The 15,034-nt window shown below is 43.3% G+C and overlaps 1 protein-coding gene across 6 annotated transcripts in view; it reads right to left on the bottom strand.

The window, feature by feature from the left end:
* Positions 1–15,034, bottom strand: part of CA8 (carbonic anhydrase 8 (inactive)) — an 88,190-nt gene that overhangs the window by 9,461 nt on the left and 63,695 nt on the right. For 4 of the 6 annotated variants that reach the window (XR_014790108.1, XM_084849460.1, XM_084849461.1 and 1 more), the window contains 2 exons: positions 11,490–11,602; positions 5,063–5,230 (listed from right to left, as the gene is read on the bottom strand). Coding sequence is in view for 5 of the 6 variants with exons in the window: in XM_084849460.1 (XP_084705586.1) it covers positions 5,096–5,230; positions 11,490–11,602 (248 nt within the window). In the remaining variant the exon portion in view is untranslated. The remainder of the gene's footprint in view (positions 1–5,062; positions 5,231–11,489; positions 11,603–15,034) is intronic. The other 2 variants (XM_084849463.1, XM_084849464.1) reach the window with 1 other exon arrangement.

The raw sequence follows: 15,034 nt of genomic DNA, 5'->3' as shown, positions 1-15,034 counted from the left end.
CTCCTCTTTGAGGTTGCCTTTGCAACCTCAGAGAGGCAGCCGGCATGGCTCTCTCTGCACTGGCTGCGAGGGAAAGTGGGTGGGGAACTCAGATTCCTCGCACTGAGGTTACAGTGCTGACTCTGACCTCAGGTCCAGGAATCTGAACTATCCTATTCCCCCCACACCCTGACTCCGTCTAGGAGCCATAGGATTGCTCCCTTACTCAATCAATGTATTAATCACTATTGATGCATACTGGTAATCAATTTCTCTGTATTGTAATCAGTTTTGTGGACCTTATTCTTTTCAGTATTATTTGCGTAATAAAATGTAGCCTTGCTAGCTGTTCTTTTTGAGACTGAAAATCTTGCTGACTAAGACATACTCAGTTTTGAGCATATTCTGATAGCCACTGGTTTCTGTGTGTTTATAAACATTTCATTCCAGTCTTCGTATTTAATCTTCTAGCTGAGATCACTTAAGAAAATTTCACTACCAGTTTTCCTAATTAGACTTCCATGTTCCCATCACGCTTCATCACCTGACTCGTGACAGTAGATACCTCTTTGTCCTAGAAACAGCCCAGATGGAGGTCTACTGCTTGTAATGTGGTTTCCTCCTCTCATCCAACTTGCTGGCTCATCCTACTGCAATTGTGATGTAATTAAACTTCCTCTTCCATGATGCTACTGAACTGCAGACAGACCATGTGCAACTGTTTGTGAAAGGATGTTGTTGCATTTCAAATCAACCTACAGTTTATATGGGAAATGGTAGAGACCTAGGGGTTCTTCACAGAAAAAAAGCCCCAGGCATTCAGTGAATGTGTGAAGGGGGAACAGGACCATACCTGCTAGTCTGGCCCCAGTGCTGATGCACTGCTGGAATGAGCCTCTGGCAGCCCTGAATACAGCGTTGTCCTGAAAGGGCTGCTATCTGAGCATCACAAGCAGGTGCATCAGCACCACAGTGAGACAAGTAGGTGTGGTCCTGTTCCCCCTCCTGTGTTCACTAAATCTGTGGGGCATTTCTTGTGAACAGCTCTCTAGCAGTTGGTTTTGCTACCTTTCTTGTCCTTCAGCATACCACTTTTAACTAGAATGGCTTATTCGTATCATAAAAAAATGTTCAGCAAATATGGATCCACCCCTCTTTTCCTGTTTTTCAGAAGGTGCCTCAAGAGTTGACATTCTGTATTTATAATGAACGGGCTGTAAATCAGTTAATGTTAGAATTAAATAAGTAAGGAACACGATCTAGAACAGTAATTTGGAGCCATTCTAAATTTAAAATATAAGAGGCAAACGCTCAGAGGGATTCCTCCACCACCACCATCTACACACTACAGTCTTGAGTTGCTTTTCTGTGAAATGCATTGAAGACAGAATATAATGCACAAATCAGAACTTAGCAAAATGATTTCTAGATAATAAATGCAATCCTATATAGGATTAAACACTTCATATGGGATAAAATAATGTGGGGGGCGGGGGAAACACATTATTTGCTTTTTTTATACCACTAAATTAGCTCAGCCTTCTGGTGAATACCAGCATATTCCATGTTGAATTCTATTATCTGGAATCTAACTTTGCATGTTATTTTATAAATTATGGCCAAGGTAACTAAATTGTTCCCAGGAATTATTTTTAGATGTTGTCAAGCGTATTGAAATAGTTTTGCCATTTCAGATCAATATGTTGTTAGAGGTAACTTTCGCTCACTTAAAATTCAAAGTCATCTTGTCAAATAACTTCAGTGTTGCTGAAATTTGAATTACTGGCAATGGCCCTAGGACATTATTCACTCTCAGCCAAATAAAATTTATATGAATATGTCTGTGACTGCCCGCTCAAGTAATCTCTATGTAGGAATCCAGATGCATTTGAAATCACCCATTTCAAGAATAAAGTAATTATATTTTGTGACTGCCAAAGAGTACTACATAGTTGAAATTCCAGTATGGCGAAGGACATGTCCACAACAGGAAAGCAAGCAAGGTAACAAACAAGCATGCAGTAAAGAGAGGGCAGTTCTGCATCATGCAGCAGTCTGCAACATTTTCAGACCTGGGACCCACCTTTAACTCCAACTTGCAACACCCACTTATCCTCTTTTACCATACACACCCTCTTTCTCTTCTCCTGTCCAAGGTGATTAGGCACAAAGGGGACAGAGCTCCTGTGCATTTAGGGCTTCCCTACACCAGGGTTTTATCCTGCATCTTTACTGAGGCTTCTGCTTCCGGATTCTTTGCGGGATTAAGATTATCTCCTTTTCACATGCAGGGCAGGGGGGTCCTTTCTATACAAGTTCTATATGTTTCATCATACAGCCACTAGATGATCCTGTGGTATAGCAGAATTGCAGAAGTAGGTGCAGCCACTGCAGCGCTTCACTGCGTTTCTAGAAAAAATGCCAGAATTTCCCCAATCTTTAAAAAAAAAAAAAAACTGATAAAGGTTGTAAAGCATGGGAGAGGCCCTGGAGGTTGACAACATTGCGTAAAGGACTCTCAAACTTCCATGAGTGACCAGTCACAAGCACAAGATAAAAGCCTCATGTCAAGATGCCCTTAGGCTCTTAACCACTGTGTGGAAGACAGAATTTGGGGAGCTGAAGTTTGCCATTCAGGGGTAAGAAAAACAACACCTGACCTAAATCCAACTTCTTCACAACAAGTAAAGGTAAGGACGTCTATCATCCTTTACACTGGTTTCCTCTGCCTCCCCCCTACCCCCAACCCCACTGCCTTTCACACTTGTAGTATGCTACTGGTGCAATCCAATTTAAGGGATAACCAGCAGTAGCTAGTTTGCTAGGCAAAACCACTGTCTGCTGTTGCATGGCAACAGAGGGGGGAAGGGGATTCTTACCCTTACCTTTAGGTGCCAGATGGCTGCTGGAGAGGTGGGGGTGCCACAGGCAGCATCATACATGTTTCCACAGTGGAGGAGGGAGGCTTATTCTGAGACAGATGCAAACTAGACGAGACGTTGGAGATGGACAATCAGCTCTCCCATCTCTTTTAAAATCAGCTGCTATTGGATTGGGTCCACAACGCTAGGGGGAGAAGGCTTTAAACCTTTCCTCACACTGTTTCCCCCATGCCAATTTTTCCCCATTTCCAGTGCTATTTGCCCTGTTAGGGAAAACATAGGAAACACATATATTTTCCCTAATGGAGCAAATAGCAACAGCAGGCAGAATGTATATAATAAAATGGTGCAGTGGGAAACGGTTTAACAAATATGCCCTCCCCCAGCACTGTGCTCCCAATCCAACCCAGGGACACCCCCCCAACTGCTTTTAAAAGGAATTAAAAAGAGACAGGTGATTCAATCATGAATCTCCAACATCTCACTCAGGGGTTCAACACACAGAGCTTTTATCCTGCTATTGAGATGGCTCTCTCTTGGAAGTTTGCAGGTTCTTTACATGACGCCATTAATCTCCAGGCACTTCCTGCAATTTCCCCCAGCCTATCTTCTGTTTTCCCCAAATGCAAAAAGTGTGGTCGTTTTTCTAGCCCACGGAACAGGAGAGCCATGACCTCCCTGTGAAATTCTCTGATAGCAGAAGAAACCACTGTGTCTGCCTGCTGTGGGCATTTGTTGTCAGTTGCTGGAGGTGCGGTCTGGATGATGAAGGCACTGAGGATGGGCTGTGGGGCATGTCATACCCAAGAAATCTTGAGCAAGGTTGCACGGAAGGAGACCAAGCAGACTTGACAGGCACGAGCGCAAGAACTGCCTGCAGTGCCAATTGCAACTCCTGCTTCTGCATTTCTCAGTTGGAGGGAGAAGAGGGTAAATGCCTCCCTGCAAGGAAGGGAGACACATCTGATCCCCCACCCTACCAAGCACAGAAGCAATGTCCTCTGTTGATTCAGAGAGCCCCATTAAGTTCATTGGGGCTTACTCTCAAGTAAGTGTGCCAAGGGTTGCAGACTTACAGAGTGATCTTATGTCTACTCAGAAGTAAGTCCCATTGAGTTCAATGGGGCTTACTCCCACATAAGTGTGCCAAGGGCTGTAGTCTTACAGCACCATCTTACATTTTATGTCTACTCAGAAGTAAGTCAGAGGTTTCCTAGGGGCTGCGAGAAAATGGTACAGCAGAAGTTAAGCTACGAAAACAAGACTCCCCCACGCTCCTTTGCACACATGCCAGGGAGGGAGGGAGGCACTCCCTCAGTTCAAACCATGTGGCTGCCATGTAAAGAAGCCCTTTTATTTTATCCCACAAATATTATCCCACAAAGAAACCAAAAGCAGGAAGCTCTGGAAAGGATGTGGGTTTTTGCGGGATTTTTGCTTAATGTAGAGACACCCCTAGTTTGACCCAGAGTTACTGAAAGAACAGGCTTAAAGAAAGGGGTTTTATGAAGTCAAATCTCTTCTCCATTAATTAATTCTATTTAAGGATTTGTAGGACCAGCACTTCATGGACTGATGACTGTTCTCCTACCCATGAGGCCCTGCTCTCCTGCCCATCATTAGTATCAATCAAGATGGTGGGTGGTGGGCCCACCCGTGTGGAATTCCCTCCCCCATGGACTCCACTTAGCTACCCATCTCTTGCAGTCTTTTAGTCTGGGGCAGAACCTGTGGCCCTCCAGATGTTATTGGACCCTGCCTTCTATCAGTTCCAGCCAGCATAGCTAATGGAAACTGTAGTCCAAGACATCTAGAGAGCAGTAGGTTGAGGAAGGCTGCTATAGACTCTTATTAAACTAAAATGTTTTACTGATTTTATTGGCAGCCCCAAATATGTATATTTTTATCTGATGCTGTTTTGGTGTATATTATTTAATAAAATAACATATAATAAAACAGCATTATCGCTTTATCATTTTTTATTGTAAGCTACCTTGCGAGGGCTTGCCCTAAAAGACAAAATAGAAATATATTGTTGCTGCTATTTACTCTAAAAATCTGCACATAATGAGGACCTTTACAAAAATAACAAACATTTCCATTGTGTTTCCCTCCAAAAGAAACTACTGCATCTATATGCAAATTATACCAGATTTACACTATTTGCCATATTGCTTTTTTTTTTTTTTTTTTTTACTTACCTACATTATGATTATTTTCACTATTTGTCTCGGCTACTGGAAGGCGGCCCTTATGACTCTGTCAGTAAGTGGCTGTGTTGGCCTAAAGTTATCTCCTAATATTCCATCGCAGCCTTCTAGGAGTTCTGCCCCTTTAACATGTGTCCTCAGTCTTCGAAACTCTTCTATCTAATAAAACAAGGAAAGGATCATTTGCATAGATCAGTCACTGGTCTCCTTCTAAGGAAAAATGTTGATTTAAAATACTGTTTATTTTTGTCTCTATTTGTTTAGCCCATATATCCCACCATTCCCCCTCTTACAAAGCTGTAAAAAAAAAAACCTTATAAGATCAAGAATATAATGATTAAAATATACACATAAAAAGCATAAGCTCATGATGATAAGAACAATGATGAGAGCAAAAAGACTGATTGGGCTATATCCAGTGTTGCGTGAGCTGCATTCTGCTTGCACCATGGACAGTTCCCATCCTCTTCTCCCAGCTGCATCTCCCCGTGCATCCCCCCAACCTTCTCCAGTCGGTCCCCCAACACTCTAGAGCAGATGTGAGGGGGAAGTAGGAAGCTTTAATGAGCTTCCACCGCGCATTAAAAACGTGGTTGTTCAGGCAGGCACTTGGGGTGGGTTAGGGTATTTTTCATGATGTTTTTAATGTAGAATCTTATTGTTTTAACTGTTTTGTTGTTGTACATTGCCCAGAGTGGCTGGGTGACGAGCCAGATGGGTGGTTAAATAAATAAATAAATAAATAAATAAATAAATAAATAGGCAAGATGCAGTGGAGAAAGGGAATTTGCTCTGCTGATGTTGGTCTGCCAGTGGACTGAGACAATTGGACTTCACCCATTATCTCCCTCAGTTCCCAGAGAGAGAGAGAGAGAGAGAGAGAGAGAGAGAGAGAGGAGAATATATTGGAATTGAGCATTGGAAACTGTCTTATACTGAGGGCTTTACTGTGGCTTCTGCTTCCACTTCCAGATTCTTTGTGGGATTAAGATCAGATCCTCTACACCCATTGCTTTCCCAGGTGTTTTCCTTCTCTGCCTTTTTATATGTTCTGCTACATAACCCCATGAAAATGCTTGGAAAGCATGAGAGAGACCCTGGAGGGTGATGACGTCATCTAAAGCACCCGTCAGCTACCATGACTGAGAAATCATGAGCACACAATAAATGCCTTGTGTAGAAAAGCTCTAAATTAAACCACTAGTCCATCTAGTTCACTGACTGGCACCAGCTCCCCAGAGCTTCAGACAAGGGCTTGCATCTTTCCATGCTCCAGCAAGAAAAACAAAGGGTTGCATGGGACCTTCTCCATGCAAAGCATATGCTCTACTCCTAAGCTACAGCCTTCCTCAAACCTCTTCCCCCCACTCCCCGCCACCCCAAAGCTGCTTCAGAACTGAGCCATCTTCTTTGGGATCCATACAATACCTGAGATGTCAAATAAATAAATGATAGATAGATAGATAGATAGATAGATAGATAGATATAATTTCCATGAGGTGTATATTCTACATTCTACTCCAGGCATTTTTACGGCCTCTCACCTAACTGGAAATTTTATTCCGTATAGAAAAGATAGCCAATTTTAAACTATGGAGCTATAAGAATTCTCTACATGTGACTTATCATAGGATCAGATTGAACTCAAGATTATTCTTCCAACTGGCACAGCTAAAGGACTATGATATTATTGTTGCCTTAATAACAACTTGCAATGTCACATTTCTCAATGACATTTCAGATGAGAAATCATTTTTGTGGATGCCATGCCACATACTTTGAAGCAGTCAAAACAGACATTTTTCAGTATGTTTGTTTATTTGATGAACAGCTAGAAATCGGTTGCTAAGGGGGGGTGTTCCTCAGAGTAGTGCTTTTGAAATCCACATTGTTTCTTTTCAGCTTTGAAAGGAAGAAAGGAGCAGCTTGTATTGAAAAGATGAAAGGAAGGAAAGTTGTGGGACTGGGGGGGGGGGGTTCTTGGAAGATGTTTTAAAAGGAAGGCTTCAGATTGTGAAGATGCACATTGGTTTTATATCTACTTAACTACAATTCAAAAATAAAGACTGTAGAAGTTGAAGGATCCCTGAGAAGGTAAGTGCAGATAGATGCTGGAGTATTGTATAGAAAGGGTTCCTTCAAAAGAACTGAAACTGCAATGAGATAGTTTGATGTCATTGCAGTTTAGGCCAAAGCATTTCTCCAGCATACTTGAGAGCTTTCCATTTTTGGAGTACTGGAGAGATAAAGCAAAAAAAGAAATGAGGTGAGAGAAAATGGTTCCCTCATGGTTCCAGTATTTCTGAGGTGCTGGAGAGGAAGAAGTAGCCAGTAAGATAAATTGTCATCATCGCCTTTCTCTACCTGCTGCTGCTTTACCAAGCAGGGACAGGGTCCCCCACTCCCCTCACAGAGGCCATTAGAACCAAGCACCCTGTGAGCAGGCGGGAAAGGAGAAGCCAACGGTCATCATCACCACCTCTGTAAATGGCCTACTGTTTTAATGACATTTTATCATTCTAATTGACCTTATGTAAGCTGCTCTGTGAGCCTTGTCTGAATAGCAGGATAAAAAATGGGTTTCACGAAATTTTCAATGTGGAAAAGGCTCCATATCATTTCATGAAAGGCCCTTTTCAGTCCTTAAACAGTAGGCCATTTACAGAGGTGGTGATGATGACAGTTCGCTTCTCCTTTCCCGCCTGCTCACAGGGCGCTTGGTAAATTTTGGTATGTCAGGAGGCTACCAGAAACTCTAACAGCCCATAGGTTGACTGAGGAGAATAACCATTAAGAAGGGATATTGCATTTACAGGTCTATTCTCTAGGGTAATCTGCAGATGAAAATACATGTACATTGCAATCATATACATGTCTACTCGGACATAAGCCCCATTGTACTCAATACAGCTTACTCCCAGGTAAGCAAGTCTAGGACTGCAGCCTTAGTATGCGTTCCAGTGGCTTTGCCAGGTCTGCTGTAGCAGAATCATTTGCAAAACCCACAAAAGTGATATTAAATAGCCCAAGCCGAAGATGTAACTAGCTTCTGTTTATTTTTGTTTGTTTTATTCTACGTTACAAAGATTTTAGGAGAACTTCTATGCCAATCAAATTCTATTTGATTCATAGTCTAGCGAAATGCCTACTGTTTAGATTAAACCACAAATGCTTATTTCTGTGGCTTAACAAACCTTTCTAAGATTTTGTCTCTATTTCCCTCTGTGTGGTTCCAGACACAGGCATCTCCTAGCATTACCAAGTCATTGCTCTTCTGCTATAAGGTACAAGTGGAATTGCAATTGACACACTTCAGGGAGTACAGGACTTTTTTTGCTGTGTACATTCCACTATGTTCAGTTCACACTAGTGGGTGTGATATAGCCATGTGGAGAGGGTACTATTTACCTGAGCAGCTATTGTTAAAATCTTTTTTCTATTGCTCTTTATAAAAAAAAATTGTTTTGGGAAAAAGCATTTATTAAATATTTACTTTAGTGCACTGATTATATTTACTGATTATATTCATGACTTGGAAAAATGTTTTTAAAAGTTCAAAAGTCTATTAAGGCAAATATTCATATGGAATGGCAGGGAGGGAATGGCGGCAACCAGAAAGGCAGTGTTTGTTTTTTTTAATCATTTTTAAAGTTAGTGCTATAAGGCTTCTCTTGCTTAAAAGCTATTGCACAAATAAATATTTTTAAAGCTAAAAAGCGTTTGATTGGTATTTAAAAGATACATTAAAAAATAATAATATGGAGATAAAATAGTCCCAACCGGGGAAGGTGTGCTAAAGAAGCGAGAGTTCTGATAGTACCAAATATTTATTTATTTATTGCATTTATATACACCTTTTTTCCTCCTTAAGGAACCCAAGGTGGCATACACAGTCCTCCTTCTCCTCCATTTTATCCTCACAACAACAACCCTGTGAGGTGGGTTGGGCTGAGAGTCTGTGACTGGCCCAAAGTCACCCAGTGAGCTTCCATGGCTGAGTGGGGACTAGAACCCGGATCTCCCAGCTCCCAGTCCAGTGCTCTAGCCACTACACCACATTGGCTCTCTGATACGTCACTGAACACATCAAAACCAAACCTTCTTTAAATACATGGAAGAATAGCACTGTAAATCTATACCTTAAGGCAATGTGCTATTGTTCTGTTCTTTGAAAAAAGGACAAAATTTTCTGTTGTCTGAAAAAGAACCACAACGAAAGCACAGGAGGGCAAAGATTTGGTAATGGCATAAAAAGTGAGTGATGTGTAGCACTTCCACAGTAAATACCTATTGTGGAGGAATCCTCTCTCTCTCTCTCTCTCTCTCACACACACACACACACACACTACTGTGCCATATCAGAGATGATGGGTTAAGGTTATTTTGTGAATGAGTTCTATTTTACTGAAATAAAAAGGGTAGTCCTGGGCAAATGGAGAATTGATTTGACACATCGCTTCCTACCACTGAGACAAAATGAAACAAAATCAGAATTCTACATGTTGAATTTGATCTATGATACAATGGGAAAGAAACCATTCATACTGTTCAAAGTGAATATTGGTATTATGTTAGCATTCTCAGATTGCCAGGTAGTTTAAAAGGCAACTTTCAGGGCACCTGCTTTCAGCTGAATTCAATTTGCATTCTGACCAGCCTAATTTGGTGGAAGGGGGAGTGAAATTACAGAAATATGAGGTAATGATTTCCAAATGTGAATGAGCCACTATGCGTAGAACTTTTGTATCACCTCAGATGAGATATTTTTCAAGGAAGTCTGTTGATACATCTACCTGCCCATCAGCTGGCGTACAGTAAGTCAAGGGTAAAGAGATCAAGTGATTCACGTGCATGTGTAAACCAGCCCCCATCTACTATGATTTATGTGAAAGAGCTGTATGAAGTATGTCTATCAAACTAAATATACATTTTGAGACCAATATTAGTTGACAGTGGCCATTTAAATGAAGAGGCACAAGAATAGATCAGAGCAATACAGTACTGTAGCAATAACATTCACGCATTCATTACTGGGTAGTGACCACATGAAGGGGCTCTCAAGAACACGCCAGCTCCTAAGTGCCAATGTGTGCACCAGCCATGTCCCCCAGCTGATGTGAAATGGACGTTATTCTGAAGGGGGCATGTATACATACAGATATCTCCCTCCACAGAAACAGAAACCAGGATTGTGGCACCATATGCCCCCTTCAGAATGACGTTGATGGGGGCAGCCCCCCTCGAGTTGCGGCGAATCCCCTGCCTCATGGGAGGCAGACCTGGAAGGGTGGAAAATACCATGTGCCCTGCCACCAGGAGTCCCAACACTGGGCATAGGGTGGGCAGACGCCCCTGAGAGCACCACTAGCCACTCTCTTGCTGCTGCAGGAAAGCAACTGTTGCAGGTTTCTGGAGCAGCCACCACCTGCCCGCCCTGTGCCTCACTCTGGGTAGGGCATAGGTGGGCAGCCACTCTGGAGAGCCGCACTGACCACTACCGTGCTGCAGCATTTGCCACAGCAAGCGAGTGCTCTCCACAGAGCCCGCCCAGCCCAAATGCCTCACTCAGAGGGGCGTTTCTTTAGAGCAAGGCATTGGAGGGGAGGTGACCCTAGAGATCACCTGTGCTGCCATGGCAGCACCAGTGGCTTCCTCTAAGGAAGGAATCTTCAGAGCAAGGTACTGAGGGAAAGTGGGGGGTGGTGATGGATGGTAGTGGCAGCTGGCAGGGGGATCCATGTGGCGGTGGTGGCTCACACTGTCCCCATCCCCAGCAGCTTGTGCTCCCCCACTTGGCATGGCACATAGCAGAGGCTTGCACTCCCCCACCCCAGGCTGCAGCAGCAGCAGTTCATGCTCCTTCACTCCTGGGAGTGGCGCACAGCAGCAGCATGTCTTCCTGCCTCAGGCAGTGAGAGGACTTGTGCCGGCCCTGGAAGCTGATCACACCTCAGCCAGGGAACATGGCTGACACACACATCAGGTCTAGAGGACAAGACTAGCCCGTGCATTCTTGAGAGCCCTTTTCACACATCCAGGTACCAAATGTTTGAATAGGGGCATTGGGTGTCTCTGTTCCCTCTGTGGGGATTATCTGAAGTAAAACACTAGCAAAAGACTAAAGGTGCTGTTTTTTGCCCAGTGATTTATTTTTATTTTGTTGTCTTCTTTCCTTTGTTTCTTTACTGGTAAATATTTTTTTTAACACATTCGATAAATGGTAACGGTTTTTCATTTCTGACCTTTCCGTTGCTTTCAGTGACACAAAAGATTTAACCTTTATTTTAAAAGCCATGTACCAACTGATCTAATGAGATCTTCAACATAAGGCAGGTATAATGCCTTGTGATATATACTGGCATGCTATAACCTTTCACTGAGAATTATGTTCTAAGGACATTATAAGCGCAGCCATTACCTGAAGTTGGGATACAGTTAAAGGATATCTAAATAAGATCCACGTCACACCTTCACTGCAGGGTGGAACCGTGAGGGACCCTTCGTACACCCAATAATCTCGTAACAGTGGGTCTGTAATGAAACAGATAGCTTAGTTTGAAAACAGTAATGAAGGCATCTTTACTTATAGTCTATTTGTATTTTTAGAATTAAAGACGCAATCCTATGCACATTTAGACAGAAAAGGGGACCTACAACTTTCTGCATTCCCCAGCCAACATGGCTGGCTGGGGAACGCTGGGAGTTTTAGGACTTTTTTCTGTCTAAATGTGCATAGGATTGCACCCTAAGGGTATGATCCTGCACCTCTGGTCTACAGTCTAGAGCTGTGTCAAGTACAGCCCATAGGGAGAAACCTATGCTGAGGACAGTGCAGCCTTTTCTTGAGGTAAGAACATAAGAGGAGCCATGCTGGATCAGACCAAGGGTCCATTTACTCCAGCATTCTGTTCACACAGTGGCCAACCAGCTGTCGACCAGGAACCCACAAGCAGGACACGAATGCAACAGCACCACCACCCCCGCCGCCCATGTTGCCCAGCAACTGGTGTACATAGGCTCACTACCTCTGGTACTGGAGGTAGCACATAGCCATCAGGACTAGTAGCCATTGATAGCCTTCTCCTCCAGGAATTTGTCTAACCTCCTTTTAAAGCCCTCCAAATTGGTGGCCATCACTATGTCTTGTTATCTCCAAACCACATCCTAGCAAAAAGAGGATTGGGTAGACTGGTGCATTGGTTACCAGATTGCTGCAAAAAGTATGTGAATGCTATTCTCAAGAAGGGTCTAATAGAGGCTCTTCTGGCAAAAGATACCCTTCCTCCAAACAAGGGCTACCAGCAATGCCTTTCCCCGGTATACCTGTCACCAGCTTGAGTCTCCCCCTGCAACCGGAAAGCAAGGGCTTCCCCTGGCTCCAGGCAGCCTGAGCATGACAAACGAGCATGAGAGCCAATCTGTGTCAGCCACTTGGTGATAGCATTGCGCAAGAAGCATTCCATTGCTTTGGTAGTGGCATTCTGCACAAGAGGAATGAGCCTAGCCCAGTGTGACTGTATGGGATGTAGCCTGCACAATAAAAGTGAGGGGAGAAGAGCAAACCAACCAGCCCAGATCCTCCTTCTTGGTCCCCTCTGCTGCCACAAAGTGGATATTTTTATCCCCTGGCTACCTCCACTAAACATCCCTCTAATCTCTGAAGCATAATTATGGGCCCGGTCAGCTCACTATACTGGATAGTTTGGGAAAGTGCTTAAGGCACAGGGCAAATAACCGAGCCTCAGACAAAATTATTCTAAAACAAATGTTGCTTTTACTTAAAGATTTAGTAAGGGTTAGGGTTAGGGTTAGGGCAACAACAAATTAAACAGTTATTCAGAAGATAATTTTAGAAACAAATCCAATTGTAGACCAGTTTGCACAGTTAACCATAAGAAAAAATAAAGACTAACAGCAATAAACCCATTCAGCTAAAGATATTCTAGACTGTTTCGCTAACTCAGCCAGTACTTTTCAATAGGCTTCTGTCCTGACTTCTTTCTGCAACAGTACTCTAACTTCAGTTCTGGCTCTCTCAAATTCTCTCTTCTTTTCTTCCCCTTTCTGTATGCTCCACTCTATTTTCCAATTGTATTTTGAATTATATACATTATTCAATTATCCCCAACCCCCCAAAACCCTGCTGGTTTAAGACCAGAGTTAAGGCTGTCACATGTTTGCTCAAGCTCCACAAAGCCAGGAAACTGGAAGCTTAGGCTGATGCCTCAAAAAAATGTGCCCCATGATCAGTGATGATGTTGTACAGTGCCATCAGTTAGAATCATAGAATCATAGAATAGGAGGGCTGGAAGGAGCCTATAAGACCATCGAGTCCAACCCCCTGCTCAATACAGGTATCCAAGTAAAAGCATCTTGATGGTGCTTTATCTTGAATGCCTCCAGTGTGGGAGAGCCCACCACCTCCCTGGGTAGTTGGTTCCTTTGTTGTATTGCTCTAACAGTCAGGAAGTTTTTCCTGATGTTCAGCCGGAATCTGGCTTCCTGTATCTTGAGCCCATTATTCTGTGTCCTGCACTCTGGGATGATCGAGAAACGAACCTGGCCTTCCTCTCTGTAACAACCTTTCAAGTACTTAAAGAGCACTATCCTATCTCCCCTCGGTCTTCACTTCTCAAGGCTAAACATGCTCAGTTCTTTCAGTCTCTCCTCATAGGGATATGTTTCCAGTCCCCTGATCATCTTCGTTGCCCTCCTCTGAACCCTCTCCACTTTGTCTGCATCCTTCCTAAACTGTGGTGCCTAGAACTGGATGAGGCCTAACCAGTGCCAAGTAGAGGGGAACTAGTACTTCACATGATTTGGAAACTATACTTCTATTAATGCAGCCCAAAATAGCATTTGCCTGTTTTGCAGCCACATCATATTATTGGCTCATATTCAGCTTGTGATCTACAACAATTCCAAGATCCTTCTCACTTGTAGTATTGTTGAGCCAAGTGTCCCCCATCTTGTAACTGTGCATTTGGTTTCTTTTTCCTAGGTGAAGAACTTGGCATTTATCCCTATTAAATTTCATTCTGTTGTTTTCTGCATAGTGCTCCAGCCTATCCAGATCACTTTGAATTCTGGTCCTGTCTTCCATGGTATTAGCTATCCTGCCCAATTTTGTGTCATCTGCAGATTTGATCAGCATTCCCTGCACCTCCTCCTCCAAGTCATTCATAAAAATGTTGAAGAGCACTGGGCCCAGGACTGAGCCGTGCGGTGCCCCACTCGTTACCTCTCCCCAGTTTGAGAAGGTCCCATTGAGAAGCACTCTTTGAGTCCGATTTTGTAGCCAACTGTGGATCCACCTCATAGTCATTTCATCTAGCCCACTTTTAGCTAGCTTGCTAATCAAGGTATCATGGGGCACTTTGTCAAAAGCTTTGCTGAAGATGAGGTATATTATGTCCACAGCATTCCCACAGTCCACATTGTTCTTGTTAACAACTTACTTTCCATGCACTCACGCTTTTCCTAGGTCTTTCAGGCCCAAATCCAAATGGGGTGGCTGGAGTTCTTAGGACCAGCAAAGATGCCTCACATTGTCCTGTTCCTGCATTGCTTCATGAAACATCTGTACCGCTTCATGAAGCATGTATTGCTAGAGGAATCCTCCTGTGAGTTGACCCATGCCTGTTTGTTGCTTGTAAGCAAACATAATTTGTGACATTGCACAACATCATTACTGATGACAGGGCGCATCCTTCCTCTCTTCATCAGTGACCTGGCAAGCAGTGAAAGTGATTCCCTCAGCCTTCAAAATCACCTCACTCTTATCACAGTTGACAGTTTCCTGCTACCCTTCCCCACTGTCAAAATGCTGACAGGAACACTTGAATTCCTCTCAAAACACTGGAGTACTGGCAACATTCTAGCTTCAGAGTGAAACTGAGCATGCCCAGCATACCTTTGCCAGAAGTTGTTGCCATGGGCATTCATGGACAGAAAAGCTTAATA

The sequence above is a fragment of the Heloderma suspectum genome, chromosome 4 (genome assembly GCF_057233095.1).
Source record: "Heloderma suspectum isolate Gila_16-S chromosome 4, 16-S_ref, whole genome shotgun sequence".
Lineage (NCBI taxonomy): Eukaryota > Metazoa > Chordata > Lepidosauria > Squamata > Helodermatidae > Heloderma > Heloderma suspectum.
Note: the sequence above shows the minus strand (reverse complement) of the source record. Positions and strands in the feature narration are given on the sequence as shown.